The sequence below is a fragment of the Chenopodium album genome, chromosome 14 (assembly GCF_948465745.1).
Source record: "Chenopodium album chromosome 14, dcCheAlbu1.1, whole genome shotgun sequence".
In the NCBI taxonomy this organism is placed as follows: Eukaryota; Viridiplantae; Streptophyta; class Magnoliopsida; order Caryophyllales; family Amaranthaceae; genus Chenopodium; species Chenopodium album.
The window spans coordinates 23,310,609-23,338,248 of record NC_137847.1 but is presented as its reverse complement, the minus strand read 5'-3'; the positions used below and the strand labels follow the sequence as shown (position 1 = coordinate 23,338,248).

At 40.3% G+C, this 27,640-nt stretch overlaps 1 protein-coding gene and 1 non-coding gene across 2 annotated transcripts in view; one reads left to right on the top strand and one right to left on the bottom strand.

Annotated features, from left to right (window-relative positions):
• Positions 1-21,847, top strand: part of LOC145577916 (uncharacterized) — a 32,632-nt gene extending 10,785 nt beyond the window's left edge. Inside the window, exon 2 of the mRNA XM_081635335.1 lies at positions 21,659-21,847. Within this exon, the coding sequence (XP_081491461.1) occupies positions 21,659-21,847 (189 nt within the window). The remainder of the gene's footprint in view (positions 1-21,658) is intronic.
• A 5,090-nt stretch (positions 21,848-26,937) lies between these two features.
• LOC145580567 (small nucleolar RNA R71) lies at positions 26,938-27,043 on the bottom strand. Its single transcript, XR_014099584.1, has one exon. It is a non-coding gene; the product is annotated as a small nucleolar RNA R71 (small nucleolar RNA).
• Between the last annotated feature and the right edge of the window lie 597 nt (positions 27,044-27,640).

Here is a 27,640-nt window from a genome sequence, read left to right as displayed (position 1 = left end):
CCCTCCTTCGGGAAATGGGGCGGACGCTGCCAAGGATAAAGGCAAGCGTCCAATAGTCGAGGAGGACATTCCTTCTTCAATGGGCGTTCCAAGCTCAAGGGGCCGAAGCTCGGCCGAGGCAGCAGATTTGGACAGAGTGCTGTCTTCGGAGTTTGGGAGTGCCCCTTCCCACCAAGTGGAAGAGGAGGAAGTTGAAAAAGAGGCCGTGGGTGAGACGGCCGAGGGCGAGGAGGCGGCCGAAGAAACCGTCGCCAACATTGATAACTTTAGGGACCCGTACGCTTGTACGGTTGGGGAGACAGCCCTAAAGTTTTTAAAGAAGGATTTTGAGAAGTATAAGGAGTCCCTCCATTTGGGGGAGGGATTCGAAATTCAAGTCCCCAGGAAGGCCATTGCTGTGGCTACCTGGGATGAGGAGAAGCCGCGCAAACGAGCGTTTTGCGTTTACAGGGCCGCCTTTGATGTGGGGCTCCGCTTCCCTCTTCACCCATTCGTCCGGACTGTCCTGGACGAGTACGACATCGGCCTCTTCCAACTGACGCCAAACAGTTGGTTGAACATCTTTGGGTACTTAGTGACGTGCATCGCTAAGAAATTTACACCAGACTTTGCGGTCTTTTGTGAGATGCACTCACTCACCCGGCTGGAAAAGGAGGTGGATGGTTGGCTTATCTTGAGTGCAACCAGGGATTACATGGTCGTGGTCGACCGTGTCAGTAAGTGGAGGGACTGGAAGCACCGCTTCTACCGTATCAAAACTCAGGACGCGGAGTTCAACCTCCGCATGAACAGGTGCCGTCCAGAGCCTATTCAACTCGGACGCGGAGACCTCAAGCCTGACAAGCCGCCCATCCACCCAAGCCACGAACACCAGCTCGAGTACTTCAAAGTTAATCGAGTCAGGCGGGGCAACAAAACTGAACGGGTCCCTAGCCATTGGGTTCCACTTGCCAATTGGCTTAGGGACCCTATCTTCATGTCTGCGTACGACCTGTACCAGAACATGCCCCAAGGTGGACACCTAGATATATAAACTTTTCTGTACGCACATAGAATTCTTCAGAAAAATATTCTAACACTTTTGCTTTCTGTTTTTGCAGCGGAGGCGTACGCTATGCTTGACTCGGCCCAAAAAGCAGAGGTTGAGATGTCCGAGGTGGACTTGGCCAGATACAAGGCTCGCTTCAAGATGTACGAGCAACTCAAAGAGGTAAACACTTAGCTTATTTTTTGAATTTCGCATTTCTTAATGCGTCCGTTCTGCTATATTGGAAGGAACCTACTTCCTGAGTTGGCACGGACGCTTTATGTCCGTTCACGCATGCTGGAAGGGAGCTCCTTTCCCAAATCGCACGGACGCCATCAAATTTTTCTAACTTGGTGTTTTTGCAGACCTCCTCTTCCACCCCAAAGGCCAGGCGGAAGCAGCCGGCCACGTCCACTCCTGATGCGAACGCATCCAAGAGGAGAAAGACGGTTGCTTCCAAGACGTCTTCTCAAGCAGCGGCAATGGAAAAGTCGCAGACTGCTACAACGCAGTCTAAAGGAGAACAACCCCGGCTGACACAAAGCGGGGCCTCCAAGCCCATGGAACCTGTTGCTGGTCAGGTCCGTGAGGAGTCCGTCCCTTCGGACGGTGGGGATAGGTTAACCCTAGAACAAATGACCGGTCGCTGGATCGGGACGGTGCTGGTCAACCCGCCGTCCAGCGACGCTGAAGGGAGCCGTCCGGAGGAGGAGGAAGCTCCTTTACCGCCTCCTCCCGCCAATCTTTCTCCTCCAACCTTCTCCACTGGTTAGCCATCTTTTTCTCACTTTTTATAAGTCTTTGTTGTAAAATTCAGCTAACTTTTCTTACACGGTCGTCCGCAGATATATCAGAGGAGATGCAGTTGAAGGTACCCGGCCAGTCACTGACTGGCGCGGACAGGAAGGCCATGCGCGAGGCCATGGTTCGCGCGGTCCCCCAAGCGCAGCGTGATAAGCTGCGGGGGATCAACGAAGGCTTCCTCGGCCCCATGCTAAACTGCAGCGCCGAGGTATACTTCTATCTCCTTATGTTTTTGCTTTCCAACACTTAGCCAATTTTTCCACATTTTTGACTAAATTTCTTCCTTCCGTCCGCAGCTCTTTCTCCGTTTGAACGCCTTCCTAGATTGGAAGGACAAGGAGAACGAACGGTTGAAGAACGCTTGGGTTGAAGTCAGGAAAGCCGAGGATGCTGTAACTGGGACGGCCGCCGTCCAAAGGGTACACTTTGAGACCCAAATAACCGCGCTGTCCGACAAAGCGGCGCGGCAAACAGAGGACCTGGTCAAACTTGGCAAGGCACTCGAACAGGAGTCCTTGGCCAGGGAGGCCATGAGGGTTGAAAGGGACGAGGCCGTCCTGGAAAAGGAAAAATGGCGGTTGGGCTTCGAGGCGTCCGAGGCCCTAAAGAGTGAGCTGAAGATGGCACAAGCCAACCTTAAGTCTGCACTAGATGAGGCGGACGCGCTGAAGGCCGAGGTGGAAACCCTAAAGAAGTCCCTTGCGGACTATGTGGAGCAACTCAAAACTCCTCGGCCGATCAGCGTTGAAGAAGTCATCCGCATCGAGCAAAATGCTGAAGACAGGCTTAAGGCATACTTCTTTGATGCCTTCAACTTGATGGTGGACGAAGGTGAAGCCGCCTACTACGAGGAACGCTTTAAAAAGCGACTTCAGTACGTCTGCCTTAAAGAAGAGGCAAGGAAGGCCGGCATGCCTCCTCCAGAACTAGTAGTTACTTCCCCTGAGTCTGGAGGGGAAGGGGATGAGGAGGAGGAGGCGGACGAAAAGGATGCCCCGGCCAAGGATGCCCCGGCCAAGGACGCGAAGACAGCGGAGGAGCCTGCCATGGATGATACGGCTAAGTAGAGCTCAGGTCCTCCAACAGCCTTCTGCTCAGCTGTCCTTTTCTTTTCTTTTCAGCTTTCCTGCTCAGCCGTCTGCTTAGTTTGTTTTGTACTTCTCTTTTTTTTTTTTTTTTTTTTTTTTTTTTTTTTTTTGGGCCGCCTGTTCGAGCGGTTATGTAAACGTTTAGGCCGCCTTTGTGCGGTCTTATTAATGAAAATTTTGGTCCGCCTTTTTGGCGGCTTTTACTTCTGTTTCTTACTTAGCAGTTTCTTGCAAATTGTAGCTTTTTGCAAGTTTTCCGTACGTCTCAGTATTATGCCTTTTCGTACGTTCCTAGGGGTTTGCCCCTTTATTCGGTGTTCGCCTAGTCCATTTTCTAAGTGGTTTGATTAACTTGGTAGTTGTTATGCCTTAAAAGGGTATGACGGCTAGCAAGTTAATCAAATCATAGTAATGATTGCCCTTGGGCTAGGTGAAGCACCGAATTAATTTAATTGGTCGTTCGGCTATCATTGTACGAGTAGTCCGTTGAATCTATCGCTCGGACGTACCCTAGAAATCCTAAGTATTATCTCAACTCAGAGATTCCTTGATTGGCCGGGCTAAATGCCTAGGTATGCCCTTGTCCTATTTGTGAAGGACACTTGTTTTATACACAAGTTCGGGGTACCTTGCCTCAGTCGTTCGCCTAGAATTGGGCGGACGCATTGATCTCTGAATTAAATCAGTTTGTTTTTTTTTTTTTTTTTTTTGTGTGGCCGAGTTGCTATATTGGGAGCAACCTTGCTTCCTTTTTAACTCGGCCATTCAAAAAGAATGGTAGGCCGTGTTACTATATTGGAAGCAACCTTGCTTCCTTATTAACTCGGCCTTTAAAAAGAATGGTAGGCCGTGTTACTATATTGGAAGCAACCTTGCTTCCTTATTAACTCGGCCTTTAAAAAGAATGGTAGGCCGTGTTACTATATGGGAAGCAACCTTGCTTCCTTATTCACTCGGCCTTTAAAAAGAATGGTAGGCCGTGTTACTATATTGGAAGCAACCTTGCTTCCTTATTAACTCGGCCTTTAATCATAAAAACAACAAATAATTCAACAATGCCTGACTTCATTAATTTTTGTCAAAAGTACATTGTTGTGGCCGTACGGCTTTAATTACAAGGCTCGGTCAGTAGACCTAGCTGTATAAACAGCTTTTTGGCTAAGTACTTAAAGAAACTAAGCTCAAACATGATACTTCTTCAGGTTATCAGTGTTCCATGTCCGTGGGATCTGACGGCCATCAATTGCCTCAAGGCGATATGTGCCGTCTCGGACTTCTTCCCTGATTCTGTACGGTCCCTCCCAGTTTTGAGTTAACTTGCCGTCCTCATTGGCACGGCCAACAGCTTCCATTTTCCTCAACACTAGATCCCCCATTTTGAGCGGCCGCTTAGACACTCGGCGATTATATGCCCTTGTCATCCTTAAGCGATAAATTTCATGCCTAAGCGCCCCATTGCCCCTAGCTTCTGGAAGGAAATCTAGGGCGGTCTTCATGGCCTCCCAATTGGCCGATTCATCATAAAGCATTACCCGCAAAGTGGGCTCGTACATTTCAATTGGGAGTACAGCCTCAGCTCCATAGACCAAAAAGAAGGGAGTCTCCCCTGTAGAACTCTTTGCTGTTGTCCGTATGGACCATAGCACATTGACCAGCTCGTCTGCCCACAGGCCGCCTGCCTTTTCAAGCTTGCGCTTGATCCCGTTTGAAATCAACTTGTTATAGGCCTCAACTTCACCATTGGCTTGTGGTCGGCCGACCGAGGCAAAGCAATGGGTAATGCCTTGGTCTCCCAACCATTCTTTGAGTTGACGCGTCTCAAACTGGGGTCCATTGTCGAACACCATTGACTGAGGTACCCCATACCGAGTGATTATGCTTTTCCAAATGAAGGCTGACACGTCCGTCCATTTGATGCCCCGGACGGCCTCAGCTTCAACCCATTTAGTGAAGTAGTCTACGTACCGTCTCTGGCCGGATGCAGGAATATACGGTCCCAAAATGTCCATGCCCCATTTGGCAAAGGGAAGCGGACTACTGATGGCTGATAGACTATTTGCTGGACGATGAATAAGGGTTGAAAATCTCTGGCACTTGTCACATTTTTTCACCATTTTCATGGCGTCCGACTTCAGGCTCGGCCAGTAATATCCCAACTGTGTCGCCTTTTCAGCTAAGGCTCGGCCTCTAATATGCGAACCACAATGCCCCTGATGAAGGTCATCCAACACGTCATGCCCTCTCTCAGGAGTTATACATTTAAGGTAAGGCTTCACAAAGGCTCTTTTGAATAGCTCCCCATCTTTCATCTCAAACCAGGCCGCCTTCCTCTTCAATAGCCAACTCTCTTTCGGATCGTCCGGAAGTATTCCATCCCTTAAGTAGGAAGTAATTCCGTCCATCCAGGTTGAACTTCTATCTATTACCTGAACGGGCTCGGCATCAATGCTCCTTTCTTCCCACAAAGGAATTTGATGGAATTCGGAGTATGCGTCCATGAAGCTCATAAGGGCGTGTCCGGCCGTAGAGTCAACCAAACGGTCGATCTTAGGGAAGGGGAAGCTATCCTTTGGACACGCCTTGTTCAAGTCCGTGTAATCCACGCACATCCTCCAAGTCCCATTCGGCTTTTTCACAAGAACTACATTGGCCACCCAATCTGGGTAAAAGCATTGCCGAATGAAATCGGCGTCCAGCAGCTTTTTAACCTCAGCTGCTGCCGCCTGATTCCTCTCTTCCCCGTGATTTCTCTTCTTCTGGCGGACAGGTTTTATCAAAGGATTCACGGCCAACTTGTGCACGGCCAGGTCAGGACTTATTCCTGGCATTTCACCAACTTCAAATGCAAACACATCTTTGAATTCTCCTAACAGCTGTACTAACTCATCCCCAAGCAATTCCAAGGCTATAGTGCCGACACTAACTGTCCATTCTGGGTGGTTGGAGTCAAGCACTATATCCTGGTGGCTGTCGGATGGCTAGGGCCTCAACTCATCTGGCCGGCCGACAGTCATTAGTTGCTAGGATTCCTCTGCCCTGGTCGCCTTACGCTTCTGGCCGACCTGGTATGCTGGGAGTGAGGTTCCTTCTTCCTTAATCTCGGACAACTTTGGGCCGCGTGCTGTTGGCTTCACGGCCAGCTGATTACATTCCTTGGCCATTTTCTGACTTCCTTGAATTGTTCCAATTTTTCCGTCCGACCTTTCAAACTTCAGCAACATCAGGTGGGGCACTATGACCGCCTTGGCTGCATTGAGAGTAGGGCGGCCAAGGATTACATTGTACCCAGTCAACTCTTTTACCACAAGGAAACGGACGACCATGTCCCTTCCTTCCCCCTTCTGCCCGAAACGGATGGGGAGGTCAATCCGTCCGACTGGATGAATGATATTCCCCCCAAATCCTACTAAGGGATGAGTTATATCTTGGAGAGCATCTTCTGGGAAGCTTAAATTCCTCAAGGCAGAGAGACTTATGATATCGGCCGAACTGCCCGTATCAATCAATATCCGTCCCACCTTCAAATTTGCTATTTTCATTACAAAGACCATGGGATCATTGTGCAAAGCTCTGACCTCACCACGGTCAGCCTCACTTATGATCACTTCAGGAAATGGCTCGGCTTTAACAACGTCCGTTTGCATCACATTTGACAGGTTTCGAGCGTCCTGCTTGATTCCTTTCATGGTAGGGCCGCCTGAAGCAAAGCCTCCTGATAGGACGGCCACAAAACCTGAATTAGTGTTGTTCCCATCATCTTCCTTGTCATTCTTCTTTTCACTTTGTTGCTTTTTCTCGGACGTGTTGTCTGTCCGCTTGAAGGTGAATTTGGACTTGGTCACATAGGGTTTCAGCAGACCCTTGTCGGCCAACTTATCCAACAGTCTCTTCAAGTTGATACACTCGTTCGTGTCATGACCCACATCCTTGTGGTAATGACAATACTTGTTTTTGTTTCTGTACTGGGCCGAGCCTCTCAAAGGCTGAGGCTTCTCAAACTCAAACTTGTCTTTTATCTCCATCAAAATGGAGTAGCCATCCTTGTTGAACTCATACTGAGGCTCGTACGTCTTGCTTTTCTTTGACTTGGGTTGCTTGTCATCAGCCACCCAGATTTCTTTTCTTTTGTTTTCTTCTCTCTTTCGGCCGGCCGAGTCTTGCTGAGAAGATTGCTTCTTCTCAGCCCCCTTGGCCGGCTGTTCTGATTTGGTGAGCGAACAAAAGTCCGCGGCCTCAATATAGGCTTCGGCTTCCCGCAATACACCTGCGTATGACCGAATCTTTTTCCTTACCAAATCAAACTTAAAACCATTATGCCTTAATCCCCGGAGAAATTCTGTGTAAGCCATTTCATCCGGAAGATTATGAATTTGGGCTTTTTCTTGGTTAAACCTTTGGACGTACGAACGTAGTCCTTCATTCTTTCCTTGGACAATTGTAGCCAAGTTGAGACTTGTCTTTCTTGGTGGGATGTTGCATGAGAAGTTTCCCACAAACAACAAACTGAGGGTGGTAAAGCAATTGATGCATCCGGCTGGGAGGCTGTTAAACCAGTCCTGGGCCACCCCTTTGAGAGTGGCCGGGAAGCATCTGCACCATGTAGCATCATCTACACTTTGCAAGTACATCAAGTTCCTGTACGAGGTAACATGCTCTTCTGGGTTGCCCGTACCATCGTAGGCACCCACTAGTACACTCTTCACTTTTGCTGGTTGAGGGGATGCTAGTATATCTTGCGAAAACGGAGGCGGCTTATCTCCCAAATTCAACAAACGCAACTGCCAATCGATAGGCTGAGGCTGAGCGGACGCTCCAGCCAGGTAAGGAGTCTGGCCGAACATCTGACCATACGGCCCATATTGCCCAAAAACTTGGGGAGTCGGTTGTATCAACCCATTGAGTACTTGAGGGGACTGATACTGCAATGGCTGAATTGGACGGGGAGTAATAGTATGACTCTTGCTGGAAGCAGCCGTGTTGGTGTATTGGGAGAAAGATTGGTTGGAGACTTCCTCCGGCATGGTTGGAGTAGAGGCCGTGTCAGAGTATGCGACCCTCTCCCTTTGCTTGTGCCGAATGTAGTCCCTTGCGTCCTTGAAACGCTGTGACGGCTCAGTCTCAACTCTTTTTGGCTGTCTGCCCCTCCCCCCAGCCGACTGTGTTTTCGCCAGCAAGCTAGAGAAGTTGGTCCGTGGGACTCGGGGAGACCTTCCGTGCGGACGACGGAATGGGGTGTTACCAGCATCAGTTGCATTGGTCTTGTTGTTGGCTTTCTTGGAAGTGCCCCCTCTCCCCTTTTGATGGGTAGCCGCCAACTCCTTGCGGAGCTTAGTCAACTCGGCCATTAGGGTAGCTGGGGTGACAGGGAGTTGTTCGGCCTCTTCAAATGAGGCAGTCAAAGGATTGCTTGAGTGTATGGTAGTATGTATGTCCTCTACATATCCATCTTCGCCTGGACGAGGTCCAGAATTAGGTGTCTGACCATCTATTGCCATAACGGACGAGTATCCCCACATACGGCGCCAAATGTTTCGGGGTTTTTTGTGATTCCCTCGGATACTGGTCACGCTCTGCTGACAAAGACTCGGACACCTGCAAAATAACGAATATTCCGGTGTACGGAATATTCGCCTCCGACGCTCAAGTTAGTGAACGGAAACGGAAAATGCTAGAGAGAGAAAGTAGAGAGAAGTTGGAGCTCTTTAATGCTCTATATTTATGTTATGTCACAATCCCCCCTTCCCATCATGAATGATTGGGGTATTTATAGGGGTGGGAACATGTACCCCTCTAGGGTTTATGCCCTAGAATTTCATGACATGATTGGCTGCGCAATCAGAGGTCGCCACGTGTCGTAGGGGGCGCCGTTTTACGGCTTTCGAAGTTTTCTCGGGATTTGGGCCTGAGGTCATCAGGGCCCTTTTCTCTTTCTGATTTCAGCATTGGGGCATTTAGAGATGGCTGACATGTGTCATCATGACTAGTGGACACGTGTCTCAATCTCATAGGGACACGTGTCGCCTTTTTATTGGGCCACGTGTCACTATAAAATTGGGCCACGTACCTGGGGTATTTTTACCCTAAACACAATGTATGAAAAATTTTCTTATCTATCCCCTTAATATTCATTATTGTCTCGAACTCTCTTAAGTGGAAGTAAGGGTTATCTGTTGCCTTGAACTTAGGGATGTCACTGGCATTGAACTTCTGCGAAAGAAGTTCCTTGTCCACTAAGACCCCTTGTGAGCTAATGCCCTGAAATCTATAGTCACTGGATATTTTGCTCAAGCTTTCTTGCATGAGCTCCATTTGTTGTTTCCTCGCAGGGTCATTAACTTGAAGAGCTATACTCTTCATTAATTTAGTTAGGTTGGCCACATCCTTCTTGAGTTCATTAACTTCTTCCTGATACGCCATTATCTTCTTAGCCTTTGTTTTCCGACTAATTGGTTTGTCAAAAAGTAGCACTTTAACAAAGGTGTTTTCCTTGATTAATCGCCCTTCCCTCCTTGACCAAGTGCTGTGGAAAGGGAAATTAGGGGTAAGTTTTTCATTTTTGGCTCAAGCTCTATTTAACATGCGATGGACGGGAAGAGATTATGAAAGAAAGGGGAAAATGATAAGTATGGACAAAGTATGTAGAGAATGGAAAAAATGATATAGATGGGAATATACAGAAGAATTTAGGAATAGAGTGGACCCCCAACTCAAATGACGGAAAATTCGTGCATGCAAAACTCCCTAGACATGGTCAAAATATGACATATTATGTGTGTGCTTTAGTAGTGAATGTGAATGACATACTTTGACTCTTGTGTGAGACCATGGGACTATGTGCCAAGACTCAATTAAGGACTGAACATGATTACTGTCATTAATAAAACGATTAAACTGTTAATTAGACTCGTCGTGAAGACTCGAGCAAAAATACAGGCTGTCGTCAGACGACAGTACTGTCGCCAGACGCTAAGGGTCAGCGCCAGATGATGAGATCGTCGCCTGGCGTCGGTCTCTAACGCATGGCGCCACAGTCCAAATCTTTGCGCCATTATGGAACATCGACTTTGGACTGTTTCGAGTATTTTGCTCTAAAGGGACTAGCCTAAAAGTCGTACTAAGTCAAGTTTAATCAATATATTAGACTTTAACCATTTGCATTAATTAATTAATTAAATTAGCAAAGTCCTTTAGTCATTAATCAATTTATTTAACTCATTCACAAGTTAAACAAACGGTTAGGGGAAACACATATAAGATATACACAACAAATAATGCACAAGTAGTCATATAGTCACGATATGATGCAATGAGTTTGCAACCTAACCATGGCTCTAGTTCTCTAAAGTTCGGGATATGGGTTAGTCAAAGAGGGTCCATGGTTATGAGTCCGAATGCACCACGCAGAAGCCTTACCTTTGGAAGGGTTGGCGCGTGTGGATGGGACCTCGCGAGTTAAACTCGCTTCCACGGTTTGGTGAATTCAACAAACTCGGATGTACCCTTCGTTCCCAGGAGCGTTCGATTGGGTAGATGGAGCGTGAATCCCCAGAGGGTTATGGCCATATGTAGAAGACATATGGGTTTAAGAAAAAAGGGAAAAACTTAATCAGGAAGTAAAATCGAGCAAACAATACTAGAAAACTAGTCGAAACAAGAAGGTAGATTTCTGGCTCGGTAGTGGAAGAATTCAGCGCGAGACAATAGCACTATCGCCAGATGACAAGCTTGTCGCCTGGCGAAAACGCCATCGTTTTGACCTGACGCTGTTTTCTTAGCGCTAATTCCTACATGCCTCGGCAGCTTTCTGTTCATGAATTTTTCAGTTTTTTTCGTAACATTATTTTGACTTTAGTTGTGAAAGATATTTCCCTAATTTCCTACGTGTAAAAATCCTATGTTTTTGATGCATTCCGGATGGTCTTTCCAATGCAGAACTTTTTATGCATATGCCACAATGTTAATCAAAATTACGCACATGAAATACTTAGAACTTTTCGAGTCTCATCCACTCATTCTAAATCATTGCCAAAATAAGTTTTAGGAATTAAAATAGAAATCCTTCCCCAGTGGAGTCGCCAAAAAACTGTATGGAATATTTCAAGCATCCCACACTTGAGCCCCACTGTGATCATACACTTAAGCATGGTGGCGTCCAAAGGGAAGGAAGCTAGAGTAAAAAGAGTCGCCAACAAGTTTTAGGAACTTGTAAACCGTTCACAGGGTGAAGGTTACACCCCTTAACGATCCAGGAGATCGCTAAATCCAATAGGTCTGGAACCATGACAGGAAGTTCGAGGATGAAGGTACAAGTCCAACCTAAAAGAGATTGAACCTGCCATAATAATAGGCCTCTACTTTATTCTTCTCGTATTCATGTGCGCTTTCTGACTAACATACAATCAATAGGTTTACCCTAAACCTGTTTAATCTATGTTGGTTGAATATTAATGCACAAACAAATCTATTATTGGCGATCACTTGAATTATAATCATATTAACCCTAAACATGATTATTAATTATCTTATTAAGCGTGATTACAAGTACAAATTTCCTTTAAATATGCAAGAGAGGGCGTGATCAAGCAATAACAATAATAATAATCATCAAGCAACATAATAAATAATGATCATCATAATCTCAATCTCAATAAAGCATAATAATAGCAAGATCCTAGGCATGATACTAACAAGAATAATAACAAACTCTAGCATGTCACTAAACAATAAAGATCAAAGCTTTTTTCCTAGCATGATACTAACATAATATTAAGAAAGAAATAGGAAGCATCATAACAACATGATATTAGAAACATTAGTTAACCCTAAACATGATACTAGGAAGCAATATAACATCCTAACATGATACTAGGAATCAAAATAATCAAAGCATGCTTTCTATATCAAAAGAATAACAATTAAATTACTTACTTCTATGCCTCGTACCTCTTTCTAATAACAAAATACACGCGTTAGTAACCTCAAGGAAAATAATAAATCAACCAATTAAATTAAATAACTGAAATAGGAGTTTGGGACCAAACCCTCAGAAATTATAAACCTTTCACGTCTAGGACGAAGGCAACTTTGAACTTGGCTAGGTGTGTCTAGATCTAATGTATGAGGAATTTTGTGAGAGGGAAGGTTTAGAAAAATAATAGAGAGAGAGAAGGAAAGCTTCTAGCTTTTAGAGAGAGAATAGAGAGAGATGATTGTTGATGAATGTAGATGGTGATTGTAGATTATTTCAAAACACGAAGATACGACCCCTATTTATAAGAAAAATAGCACGGGATGGAAGAAAATCATATTCTGAATAAAAGTCCTCCTGTCACAAGCAACAGGAGCCAGCGTCAAACGACGATCTTCGTCGCCAGGCGACGAAGGTCAGCGCCTGGCGACGACGCTGTCGTCTCGCGCTGGTCCAAAAGTCAACGCGCTTTTCCACGCGTAATTACCTTCAACACCGGTTGCAGGTAATTAAGTGTCCGAGCAGTTTTCGAAATTAGATGTAACATATTTTATTCTAAATAAAACATCCCCCTTTTTTAGTTAGTAGTTAATAGGCCCTCCTCTAGATCATCGGGCCACCTTTGAAAATCATTGGGCCTAATCTAATTTAATCCATAACTTCCTCATAAGTCATCGAAATTGGGCCTATAATATATCATTGGAAAGCTCTTTTCGAGCCCAATCCAACTACACTATTATTGGACCTTTATTATGGACCAAACCAAATTGGACTGGCTATTTTTCACAAAATAGGAGTAAGAAAAAAAATATTTTTAGATTACAAAAAAGAGAAATATTTTAATAAAAACATCCTCACCATTAGACTTTCAACACCTTCACCTCATTCGATAATCAAATGACGCAAAAGGTATTCATCACTGGGTTTGGTTTTGGGGAGACACATTTGGGTGTCTACAGTATCATGTTTTAAATAATAAAAATTATCATTCATATTTAAAACGTTTTATTTTGAAAGCATGTATTTAAATAAAAAGGGATTTTGAACTATTATTATTAAAAGTTGGAATTATTGGATTTAAAGAGGATTTATTGAATTATTATTATCAATCCTTTACAAGCATGTTGGTAATCCCACTATGCAGATTTGGTTTATTGATAAGGCATTGGATTTTGTATGACCGGATCTTTCCTCAAGAATAGCTTTGTAATATAAGAAGACTAGCTTGGGGGGTGTGCACACTTGGGTGAGGAATTGGTTTTAAAGGAATTAGATTAAAAGGAATTGGTTTTAAAGAGGAATTGGTTTATTGAATTGACTATTGATATTGATTATTAAAATTGGTTTTGGAATTTTGAGTTGGAATTATTGGTTAAATCATTGGAAAGGATGGAATTGATTTCAAAAGCATGTTTGCTAATAAATTGATTTTAATTATCTTGCACTTATCGTACTTAGCATATTTTGCTAATCCATATTTCTTATGTTTTTTTGGTTCGCCCTGTTTACCTTAATGGTATGCAGCGTCGACTAATTTCAGTTAGAGTCAATAATTGAGCATATAGAGTCCTGGGAATTGTTTCACCTAGATTAGGAAATGTTGGTCTTGTGTTTATTTTTGAGTACTCATGACAATGGTTACTATTTATAGTCTATTATTAATAAGAGAAGAGTATTGAAGTTTTCCGCTGCAAAGTATTGGTTTTGTTTAGTAAGTTTGAGTAGCCTTGTGTAATCATTCGGCGATAATACGCCTAAGTCTATCTCTACGGTATAATTATACGTATTATTCTAGTATTTCCGTAGAGGGAGATTTGGGGGTGTTACACTTTTAGTTGAAAGGGTGAAGGAGCTAATGACCTTTTGGGAGTCATACATATGATGTGTGTGGACCAATAAGTTCAGAACTAGAAAGAGATTTAACTATTTCATTGCTTTTATTAACAATTTAAGTACAATGTCAATAATTACTTAATGAAGTAAAGGTTGGAATCATTGAAATGTTCAAAATTCTAGAATGAAATGTAAAATCAGTTTGAGATGAATAATTAACACCATAATATGATTGTTGTGATAAGTATTTAACTCAAAATTAACGATCGTCTGTGGGATTGTGGAATTAATTCACAATCCAGGAACACTACAATTAAAATATGTATTAGAAAGAAGGAATCAAACTTTGCTTGCCATGGTTCGATCCTAGATTAAATTTAATGATTTACAAATATCGTTTTGAGGATATGCATATTAGAACCATATTTATGAATATACTAAAGAAAAACTCAACCAAAGCAATTGAAAAGACGTCATAAGAGTTATGAATTGGAAATGTTCCAAAAGTTGTCTTTTCTAAATAGGATTAAGAGTTATGAAATCGATGTAAAATGTTTACAAGGATAACATAATAGACCCTAAATAAGACAAATAGTTATTCGTGGGTTTTCCCATGGAAACTAAGAGGTATTATTCCTACAATCACGTAGATAACAAAGTGTTTGTTGCTCGTGATAATGTCTTTATAGAAAGAAATCTCTTCCTACAAAGCCAAGTGGGAGTAAAGTTAGATCTCGAAGAGATTCGAGATGAGCAAAAAATGGATGTGGATAACACCACATCAGAGACGAGGGCGCATGAAATCAGCTAATTAGATAAATCATGTGTCGAAGCAAGCAAATTCAAATAGCAAGGCTTCTATCGTCCCACTTGAATGAAAGGTTTCAAAGAGTAGAAGTGAATAATTCTATTATTGCTCAGACCTATCGTAGGCCGCTCTGGATCAAAACAAATAGTTTGTTGAAATTATGAGAAAAGGTGGATTCTTAAGTTTTCCTATAGGAATGGTTGGAACCCATGCCCTACAAGCAAGCTTTGGGTAAGCACCAACTCAGAAAATAGCTTAAATCCATGAAATCCATAATGGACTCCATGTATGTAAAGATGTTTTAGTCCATGATAATCTTACAAACGGGGTCAAACCTATTAAATGCGTAAGCATATTCAGATTCTTCTAGTGATTGCTGATTTTTTATTACGAAGTTTAGCATTGATATCAAAATCACCTTCTTGAAATGTTTTTGATGGAGGGTATGTATATGATATGACCAAAGGGTTTTGAAAATCTAGAAATTCCTAGAAAGTTTTGCAAACTTCAAAAATTCATTTATTGATTGAAGTAAGAAAATGTAGGATAAGCATACGGAAAGCTACTAAGAACAAATACTTGAGTATTTGTGAACGACTAAAGGAGTGGTTCTAGTTTATGGTGGAAAAAGTGAACAAGTTGTCAAAAGGTTATACGAATGCAAGTTTTCCAAACAAACAAAATGGTTTTAGATGTTGATCTGAATACATTTTGTGTCTGTATGGAAAAGGACAGCAAGCTTGAAGAGTTCAAAGCAGAACACTATCGCATAATACTCAATGTCAGAATATAAGTATTTAGCTACAATAAGAGTAGTTAAAGAGGAAGTTTGGATTAAATTGTCTTGTGACTCAAAGGATACCTTTGCAAAAACAAAGGAGCCAGGGTCACATCACAAATCTAAACAAATAGATATGAGATATCACCTAGTTTATGAGATCATTGACCAGGTGAATGTCATGATCTGCAAAGTTTTATTATAAGTGAGAAAATCGCTTATTTACCTATTAAACCCCTTCCATAGACTAAGGTATGTAATTCAAGTTGTGTATGTTTTGAGAAAAACATATTACTTAAGGAATACATATATTTGTAGAATTATATTTAAATAGAAATTTTATTTCTCTTATTTAATTATGGTTTTGGAAATCAAATAAAATGTCCAAAATAATTATGAATTGATGGGCTCATCAGGTTGATGACCTGGTGAATGAAACCCCACAAGTGAACAAAGTCATATATTATTTAAGTTCCTAGTTTGAAATCATTAAAGTGGACATAAATGATTTCAATATACGGACTAGCATGTAAGATTGATGGATAGCGCAGTTTCATGGACTATAGGGGCATAGTGATGCTCTGTCAATCACTTGGATATGCATGAATGATGCATGATCGAACTATTGACCTACTTTGAATTTCAAGTATGGAGCTTCCACGTATATTATTGGATTCCTTTGACATGAGTGGAACATTAATTCTATTCAATGATTGATTAAAATGTGGTACATTCAAATGTCTGCTCGTAACTGGAGATTATAAAGGATGTTTCCTAGTTACTTCAAAAGTTGAGTGGGAGCTTTGTTGGTACAAGATTGGATTGAGTCTATCTATTTAATTAGGGAATGTGTCATGGCCGCTTGAAGAGGGAGAATTCAGAAAATACGTGGCCACGTTCAAATGCATTACTTAGTAATCATTTGGTTTTGTAATTCGAACTCCGATATCAAGAAACGATTTGTAGATTAATATGATCTCGACATGTGATGCAATTATATTATCAAATCAACAAACATTGACTTAAGGAATTTGAATATTGCACACTTGTCTCAAACATTGACTTAAGGAATTTGAATATTGCACACTTGTCTCAGACAAGTGGAAGATTGAAGGATTTATGTTTTCGTCATGTGCAATTACTAAATATATGAATGGATCAAATTATGGAGATAATTAAGTTCGTTCATTTGGGTCGTCGTTATATCATAGCTAGAGGTACTAACGATCTTTGGGATAGTAAAGTAGGCCAAAGCCCATTTGGACGGATCCTATAAGGTCACACAAAGGGCCTAGATCGAGCACGAGAGGACGAGGCCCATGATGGGCCTCATCCCCTATGATGGCCGGCCATATGAAGGGTTTGGAGATGTTTCGGGCTTCCTAACCTAGTTTAATTATAATATGATTATAAGTAGACTAGGTGCCTAGGTAATCAGACATAATAGTTTTACTGTTAAGTTGAAACTCTAATTAGAAAACACAAAACCAAGCTTCTCTCAAACTCTCTTTCTCTCTCTCTCTCCTCCTCGGCGCCGATTGTGGTGGTTCGCGGTGGTGGTTCGTGCGATGGTCGGTTGTCCATTAAAGGTGGTGATTGTGGTTTTCCCCTTCACTCGACCAATCTAGTACTGGTGGACGGCTCGCTCGAATCTCGTAGACTAAGTAGAGGAGCAATGCTTGGTGCTCTATTCTCTCCCTAATTTGTTGATCGTATAGCTACTTGGAGATCATACATCAAAGGTATGATTATGTATCTTGTGTGTTATGCATACGATCTTGGTTTAGGTGCTTATGAATATGATTCATGTTTTCCGCATATAGTACCTATAAACTCCTACAATTTTGAGGTGATGGAATGGCCTCGGGCCTCGGGAGGGGCGGCGACATGCGCAAGGGAGCTGCGGTCTAGGCGGCGAAGGCTCGCGACCAGATTTGTCCAATGGTGGGGCGGAGAGATGGTCGGGGCTGGGGTTGGGGCTGGGGCTGGTGGTGGTGGACTGGTGGTGGTTTCAAATTTTTAATTAGTTTAAGAAAGTTAATTTTGAATACGTTAATAAATGTTAATTACTAATAATTTTTTCCTAAAAAAAAAATAAAAGTAAATTTTTTTTTACCAATAACGTTGTGACACGTGTAGATTAGACTTAATTAAAAAAAATTACCTACTCAACTGGTACGTCACATCGGGCCATTTAATGCGGATTGAGTACAAAAGTCGGATTATTTAAAAATAACCCAAATGTGGGATTATTTTTAACAGACGTCCCAAAAGTGGGATTATTATGGGCAATTTTTCCTAATATTAATGAAACACGGTGTACACAATTAGACATATTTAACAAGATCGCACATGACTATTATACGTTGTTGATTAATGGAAATTTATAGTCAAAGTTTTTGATGTTTGACCCAGTTAATTGCAATGGGGCGAAAAAAATAGGGATAGAGGGAGTAGTTAAGTAGCCAACACGCATACAACATCAAGGACATTCAAAAGGCTAAGCATACGCTTCATGCATACCTACCAATTGAAGTAAGTACACAATGCAAGTTATGATTCATATTTTTCTAGACCGGACACTCACCGACCCGATATAACTCGACTCAACAAAATCCGACATAATCACCGGAATTGACACACTCCTCCGCCTTGGTACTAGATCAGAGAAGCTTGAAAAACAAGGCCACACAAGAAATACTTGTCATCATAATTACTCCAATGATTGAACTTCCTCGTGTTCCTGCATGTAATTGAAGAAAGTTCCATCAAGATCAACACTATCAAAGTAATAGGTTTACAATCAATGAATATTGCACGTAAAACAAGTCAATCAAAGCGGTCATTTTGTTAAATACTGGGAGTATTACTAATAAGAGTGTTTCTATATATTGATGCCAAACAAATCACTAAGCCGCGTAATTAGTAACATCTATAAATTTATATAAGGTAAGACTTGTATGTTGCTAGTCACACGGCGCGACCACATTAGTTTATAAGTTTAATCTTTATTTTATGTATGAGTAACCTCAATTTTTCATAAGAGGAACCTCATATTTAGCATAAAAGTAATCCAAATTCATTGTACGAGTGAATTCAAGTAATTTAGAAATAAGTAACTCTATTTGTTCATTCGAGTAAGCTCTATTCTTTTAATTTAAAAAATGAAATAATAATTCCACTTATTTAAGATAGTAACCCCTATTTCTCATTTAAGTAACCTACATACGGGTTAAGGTAACCTCGTTTGCTCATCACCGTAATCCCCTATTACTTAATTGTCTTGTATGTGATTATGTGAAGCGATCTATATAAAAAGCGAATTATGAAGATAGACATGTCATTTTTGGATAAGTTTTTTAGCTAAAAGTTTTTCAAATTACCCTTTTGTTTTAAATGTTATCAAATCTAAACATTTTATTTTAATTAAGATAATCATATCTTTACTAAAAAATTTATACATACTTTCAATTTTAACAATATAGTTATTATTACGAATTTAGAAATGTGAGATAAAATCATGTGCCAATTATTCTTTGAAGCTTAATTACAATTGTTTATGAATTATTCATTTAGAAAATTCAATAATATCTATGCATGCATGGGATCGAACTAACCTAATATAGGATTTAAATCGAATATCATGTTATTAGACTGTTTTGCCAAATATAAGAAGTTCCCTCTCGTTGTCAAAAAAAAAAAAAAAAAAAAAAAAAGAAGTTCCCTCTATTTTTTACTATGTCATATCCATTACCCTTGTAAAAAAGTTAAATATATACTTTGTCTAAAAGTACACTAACGAATTACGCCACTTTGTAGACTAACTTTTTATGTCATTTTTGGACACGGAATTCAAGTGTTTCTCTCTCTAACTCTCGGTATTCTCCCTGCGAACCCACCTCCATAAAACCCTAGGAACACGACGCTGGAGTTTCGGCGCCGAAAACTGTACTCCAACGAGTCTCCTCATCTTCTTCTACTACTTCCCTTCTCCTCTTCTTCTTTCCCCGACCCTTCTATGCTTTTAGGCGTCTCCATCTTCACAAAATCTGAGCTGGCACCCTCACCTCTTCTCTTAAATATCAATTAATCTCAGGATACAAGGTGTTTGTGTGTCTTTTCCCGGCTAATAAGATTTCGAGAAAGCCATGCATAACCCACCTTAGAGTGGAAGTTTCACGTTCAAAGGATTTCGTCGGCGAAACAAGATCTAAGGACTAGGCCGCTATCAAAGGTCATTGGTAATCTTGACCGTGACGGAAACGGTAAAGTTAGAGTTGGGTTTCATAAGTCTTTGCGCTGGAGGGCTAGGCCTAACATCGCTGTCCAGAATGGTTCATGACAAATACAGTGAAGTTAGGGTTAGAGTTTTGAGTTTCTTTGCTTTTGTGGTTTCGGATTTTGGGTCCGAATCTCTGATATGTTTTTCTAATCTAAATATGTTTTTTTATTTGTTGTTAATCAAAGTTTGCTCTACTTTATTAATTTCTTTATGGTTAATTTTAGTATATCTTGGTTGTTGTCCTATATTTTGGTTGTATTGGCTATAGTTTATTAGATGGTTGTGTACATAGGGAGATCAAGTTTGGATCCTTTCTTAAGGGTCTTGGTTTTGTTGTAGTGTTGGGAGAGTTAACAGGTGTTATCGTTGTTTGGGGGACGAACAAGAATTTGACTGTGGCTAGAATGAAGTGTGTGTTGTGTTGGAATGATTATTGTTGTCATTCTTTTCCCTTTTTTCTAGTGATCATTACTCTTGAAATTTTATATTTGAAGCAGGCGCCCAAACTTTGTTCTGGGGTTTCTCGAGCCTCGACGTTGTCAACGGTTTCTTGCCAACAAGAACAACTTGTATGAATGAAAGGTCACATGTCCAAGTGACCTGCCACTACCACAAAAAGTGAAAAAAGTAACACTCAATACACAGCTGTCAAGTTGGACAAGCGTTCTCTAGGATTAAATAGAACGCCTTTGTTAGAGGACAGTTTTATGAGTGGAATAAAATAGAACGCTCTATTTTGTTAATAGTTCCATTTGATATACCATAACAACAATGTAAAAATCACTACTACATTTTTTACCTATTGCAACCCCCAAATCCGTTGCATCAGGCGTCAAAATCCGTGGCATTAGGCTTAATGCAACGGCCATGTACCGTGACATCTGCTGGCGTTGCAATAGGTCTAATGCAACGGTACATGACACCTAATGCCACGGTATCGATAATCCGTTGCGATAGCTCAATAGCTGATACAACGGCATAAATTATCCGTGGCAATAAAAAACTAACTAATAATTATGATGAAATTGCACCTAATGCAACGGATAAAGCTAATACAACAATATATGGAGTACGTATCTACTACAACGGTATAATTTTTTTTTTATTTAATAAAATGGTTATATATATATATATATATATATATATATATATATATATATCACTACAAATCTAAAAATACTAAAAACAAAAACAACATATCATTAAATTTATATATAATAATTATAATGTTAAATACGTACATTACAAAATATTACTTGCTTGTTTTCGGTATGACACCCTACTAATAAATAAAAGTTATATAATTAATTTAATCGTCCAAAATACAAATTTCAACATATATATAAGCCGAAATTTCCATATATTCACAAACTTGAACTTAATAGAATAAGAGTCGCCAACTTATATGCACCATTTGTTAGATGACTAGTCACTATTCTTCATCTCCATTTAGCTCGCCATGCAACTACACATAAAATAGAATAAAATAATAGAACTGAATCCAGGAAACTCATTAAGCACAACAAATGTAGTAGACAATAACTATTGCTTTTGACAGATTATATAAGACCTTATTCTATACTTTCTTTACAATAATAATATATAATCGGTAAAGGTCCCAATGCTAGTACATACACTTAAATTAACTGAATATGTACTCCAAAGACAGCATCATCCAAGTTCGACAACTGTGAGCCAAATCAACAATGGAACAAACAAAGCAATAAACAAACAGAAATTGAAACCTTTCTAGCATTTTATCAATAAATAACTAACCGAAGACATAATTCAGTACAAATTCCAAATCTATATCAACAATTTACCCAAAATAATTAAAAAAAATTGAACAATTAAACAAAAAAAGAAAGAAATCAAATGAAGAGAAGAAGTAAACCTATAAAAAGAAAGAAATCACATCGAAGTATGTTTCTAGCTTGGTTCATTTGGTGTAGGCGCAACAAGCTGGTTTTTGAGAATGAATGTCAGCCCGAGGTCAGCATTTTGCAGAGGCATAGCAAGTAAGTGGTGGATTTCAGGTTATACACTCAGAAAATTTATGGCGATTTTCAGCCAAAGCAAGCTCTTAGCAGAACGGTTTGGTCTCCTCCTCCTTCTGAGGTGATAAAAATTAATGTGGATGCTTCTACAAAGGACGAAGGGTGGGTTGGGATGGGAGCTGTTGCTCGTAACAGCGTAGGGGAGGTGGTTTTTGCATCAGTTAGACGGGTTAAGGCTCGTTGGGATCCTCTAGTGGCTTAGTGTAAGGCAGCTCTATTTGGTCTGAAGAAAGCGAAGGAATATGGCCTATAGAACATCATTATGGAGTCGGACTCGCAACTGATGGTGCTTAAGCTCTAAAAGAACTCTTTCAATCTCACTTTTGTGGACAGTGTTTTAGAAGATATAGTTGCTACTAGTTCTTTCTTTTCCTCTGTTTTTTGGTCTCATGTCAAGAGAGATTGGAATTTTTTAGCCCATCATCTCGCTAGGTTAGTGCCGTTTGGTATCGAACAATGTTGGGTCAACCACGCTCCAAGTGAGGTTACCCCATATGTTTTTGCTGACTCGCTTAAATTACTATAATATAATAATGCACTAAGCGTTCTTCTTCAAAAAAAAAAGGTATATTATAAATATGGTCAAGGTCGTACTCCGTATATGTTCAAGAACACAAGGAGTTAGCAAGGTATGAGTAGTAACTAATCAATGAAGCACAAATTGATTGACAGCTCAACTAACTACCCACGGCCCATCTAATTCTGATCCAGGCAGCAATACAAAAGATAGCAGTTCCAAGATCTAACTCAAGAATCATGTCCCAATTGATTGATAATTTAGAGATACAGAAGGCTATAAAAAAGAACATCAACAACAGCAACATACAACAATAATTTGATGACTCAGCAGCAACCGTTGGTTGTGTACACCAGGTAGAGGCACCATATCCCACAGTTAGTAGCAGCAACAGACCAAGGCATGACAAGAGGGTCAGACCTCCATCCGAGGAGAAAACAGGACACCAATTTAAGGAAGTTTCAGGGATCAACACCGAGAGTTAACTCAACATTTTGGAGTAAGAAAAAAAGAAGCAGAAAATCAAATGAACTAGAAGACAAATTCCATTATGAGAGTGATAGCCTAAAGCTATCTTTTGAACTGCTATCTTTTGTATTGCTGCTTGGAACCTTTATTTAATAAAATCAAGCATGCTTTCTGCCATATCCTTGCGTGTGTGTGTTTTCTGTGATTGATCCATGTTGAAAGCCAGTCCATTACAAATAAAAAGCAGCAACAAACAAAAGCTAGACAGAATCAATAGAAAATAATATATGTTACCTGATTGATTGTGGCTCCAGATTTAAAAGATTGCCCATTTTGGTCAACGAGAAGATGTGGCGCACTAGATGCATCCTTTGGAGCCAATGGAATTGCAAAATCAGGAATGACAAGATTAATCCTGGGGTTAGCATCCCGAAGTTGAGTCAAAATTGTAGTTGTTACACTTGGTGCAAGTTGTTGTACTAATTGAGCTTGCATATTTTCTAAGAATTCTGCCAGGAATATGAAATCTGACTTGTTTTCCTTTTTCTTCAAATCTGACTTTTTCACACCTTTTCCTTGTAGGCGTACACGGCTTTTGCGCTTAGGTTCTAGAATCACTTCGGAGTAAGGGTCCTTAGAGTTACTACCATCTTCATGTTAGGAAGACTCCAAAGCATCCATTTTAGCCTATATTAGGAAAATAAAGCCACTTGCTTATTATTTATCAAAACTAAACAAATATAACATAAATCTAACATGTTAACTCACAATATTCTCTGATATTTTTTCATGGTTGGTAAGGTATGTCCTTCCCTCTGTCCTCTTTCTTGACTCCTTATAGACCCTTGCTTGAGAAGGTTCTTGCTTATCAGGATCTTGTTGTTGCTGTGAAACATTATACATAAAATAGAAGTGATTACAAATAATTAAAAGCCAGGGGTGAAAGCCTCATGTAGTACATGTAATGATTGTGAAATAAAGATTATAATGATAATAAAATTGTCTAGAAATGAGATGAATTATTTTACCAACTCATGGCATAAAATTGCATAAGAGTTATGGCCCATAGTGTGCATATCATCTAAAATTAGGCGATTGTCTTTATTGATCTTACTGATTTCCTATTCGATAACACAATCAAGATTTATAAATTTGAACCACGTAAGTAAATCATAAAAACAGTAAACTGAAAGAGGCTATTTAGGTCATGAAACTATGTAAATATTGCACAAATCAATTCAAAACCATATACATAATACCTCGGCCTCTTTAGAATGCCAATATTGCAAAAGCTCTCTAAATTGAGGTTCTAAAATTGTGTCTGGCTTATAAAACTATCTTAAAGAATCAGTGGGATATGCATTGAAGTATTTCTTCTTAGTCAAGAATTTATGAGCTTTCTAGCTTCCATTGATAGCCTGCATCACCCATTCTCTTCCAGCTTCAGGAACCATATACTTTTCCTAAACAAATCATGAAAATATAAGTAATTATGGTCTAGTAACAAAAATGAAGCAATTTTTTAAAATGAAATCCAACATACTGAAGCTAAAGAATTATACTACTACATACTTGGACATACTCCCACATTTTGTCAAGTGTGGGTAGACATGGAAACTTAATATAATTTAGTGGTGCAAGTTCAGAATCCCTTGCCACAGTACCTAAGAATTGCTTGAACTCCTGAACAATTTCCCGTGTAGTTCCAACTGGTTGGCCTAGTGAGTTTAACACAATAACTTCACGCTCGTCTCTTGTTCGTGCATGAACCTTGGTTAGCATTGTTGGACCTCGATGCCTTTTTCTTTTAGGGGCTTTTTCAGGTTCTGTTTCTATGTATACATTTATAAGAAACATGTTACAAGATAGAGGTTGCAAATACATCAACTTAATACTATAATAACGAGAATGCAAACTGAATTAGGAGGTTCTTGGACAGAATTTGTGTGGTCAGACATGAAAAGAGTCAGTATTTTCGCATCCAGACATGAAAACAGTTAACTTCAGTGATCTGCTAGCCTATTGAAAACATTGAACTTCAATAATCTGCCAGCCTATTGAAAATAGTTAACTTCAGTGATCAGACATGAAAGGAGGACTTTCTTGGAGAAGAGGTGTCACAAACTGCAGCCTATTGAAATTGGAGCAATCTGCCAGCTGATGAGCGTCGTTTATGGAGCTCAAAAGAATAAGATTTAGGTTCATTTTCTTTATTTTCTTTATTTTCTTTCATCATTTTCATATAATTCTTTTAGTTTTATTTGATTTTCCATTTTTTATAATTCACTTTAGTTCTCGATTGGTTTTTACGAGTTTTTCATATTTTTAGTTGGTAATTCATAATTTTAGTGTTAGTTTTACCTTGCTACGCTTCCTCTCTTTGTTTTATTTGTGTTTTGTAGTTGAAAAATCAAGTCAATTTGCTCATTTTGGGACTGCCATGTTCGCGGGCATCATCTCGAGTGCACTGATGATGGGGATGCTCGGGAGCGCGGAGTTTGATCAAGCAAGCGAAGGAGCCAAAGCCTGTGCATCGCACAAGGGTGCGCGCGCGGCATAGGGGTGCGTGCGCGCAGACCCAGCTGTGCGCGCGCACGGCTGGGCTATGCGTGCGCACGGCCTGTGCGGCCTTCTTCGCTCGATTTTTCTTATTTATAGCTTTTGACTTTCTTTTTTGGAGGACGACTTAACTTTGTACTAGAGAGAGAATTTTTCCAGAAATAGTAGAGAGAGAAAGTAGAGAGAGAAGCTTAAAATTTACTTGTTTGTACTTAAATTTGATCTTAGATTTCAATTTAATTTTGAAATTCCTTCTTCAATTCAATGAATGTTTGTAGGATTTCTTTCCCTTGATTTACTTTTAATGCAATTCCTTCTAGTTTCTTGGATTTTGATTGAGATTACATTCCTTGTTTTAGATTTTGTTGATTGATTGATTTTCTTTTGATTTAGCTTTAAATGAATATGAATTTGATTGAATTTGTTTTGTTTCTTAATTCCACCATGTTTAGTGAGTAGATTAGTTTCTAGGGAGAGGGGGAAGCATGCTTGATTGATGATTTTTGCTAGTTGATGATGCTAAATTGATTTGAACGGTGCAATTAAATTGGTTGACATAGTTGTGCATGTGATTAATTAGATTAGGAGTGATCAACCTATAAGATTAATCTAGATTGCATTGCAAATTTCAATGACATGAACCCTTGATTTGAGAATTGCTTTAATTGATTGAATTTGATTGTGAATTTCCTAGCTAGCCATTCATAATGATCCCTAGCTTGGCTTATAGGAGATAGCCCTTGATTTCCTTTGATTGCAACTATTGTTTGTCCTTTGCAATGTTTGAATTGATTGAGTGATCTTTCAATTAGCATAATCATTGAGCTTGCATGTGGAACCCATATCCCTAGTGTTTAGTATATTGAATTTCTCGATTCATCTAGATTTCTTGATACCTTAGTTACCAACCGCATCTTCCGCAAACTTCGAAGTAGCTTGACCTAGGCTATAGCTTACACCTATTCATTCCCTTGGGTTCGACCCTTGACTTACCATATACTCGTATTAGGTTGGTCGAGTGTTTATAAATTCTCTTTGACTCCAGGATAGGGTAGAGGACGACCTACATTTTCCTCGTGTCAAAAATGGCGCCGTTGCCGGGGAGTGATATTGGTGCTTTGTTATAGTTGGTGAGTCTATTTTACCGTTAATTGAAAATACAAAAAGATTTTCTTTAAGGCTACATTTGTAGCCTGCTACTAACCATTTCTTTTGTGATTTTATGCATAGAGCACGTGATCATTCACTAGTGCCATTTGATCTGGAAATTGAGAGAACTATTGCAAGGTTGAGGAGTGCTAGACTATCTTTGAGCCCTAGCATTTCAAGTGAAGAAGAGCCACAACAAGAAGAACAAGCAAGAATGGGAGAAAATCTGAGAGTGGCATTGAAAGAATTGGGGATTCCCGGTGCATATAGATTTGAGAGTGGGATTGCTCCACCTACAACACCGGCAAATGATTTTGAAATAAGACCGGCAATGATCACTTTGATAGAGAGGCAACAATTTAGTGGGGCCAAGAATGAAAGCCCACTAAACCATCTCAAGGAGTTCGAGAAGTATTGCAATACTATCAAGGTGAACGGAATTTCCAAAGAATTCATCTGCCTCAAGCTCTTTCCCATTTCTCTCATAGGTCGTGCTTTGGAATGGCTAGACAAGGAGGTAAAGCCGAATTCTCTAAGGACATGGGACGAGGTCACCAAGGAATTTCTATCCCGTTTCCATCCTCAAAAGAAAACGGCGGAAGCTAGAGCTTTGATTCAAGGTTTCAAGCAAAAGCCAAATGAGAGCCTCTATGAAGCATGGGAGAGATACAAGGAGTATCATAGAGAATGTCCTCATCACGGAATTCCAACCTATCAAATCATTCAAATTTTCTATGGAGGTCTTAGCCCTCAAGGAAAATCATGTTTAGATAGAGGAGCCGGAGGTCCTATCATGAACAAAACGGAAGAGGAAGTGGTGGACATAATTGAGGACGTAGTGAGGTATTATAGAGATTGGCAAGATGGAGAAAGAGAGTCAACTAGCAAGAGTAGCTCTTCGATGTACTCGGTTGATCATCTAAATGCAATCAATAATCTATCCTCTCAAATGACAAACTTGGGGAAGGAGATGTCCGCTATCAAGGCAAAGTTGGAAAGTGCTACCTACCAAGTTTCAAGTCTTCCCTCCCAAACTAAGGGGAGAGGTACGTCTTCTAATTCTCAACCCCTTCCTTCTTCTAGTAACATGCCTAGTGGATGCTTGTTTTGTGATGATTGTGGGTCGTATGAGCATGATATTTCTAGTTGCCCTCATGCATGTATGGATGTTTGTGATGATCAAGATGGAAATGTGAATGAGCATGTGAACTATGTGTCAAATAATAATGATTCTAAGTTTGAGAATCAAAGAGGTCAATGGAATAGGAATTACAACAATCATGGCAATTTTGACAACTATAA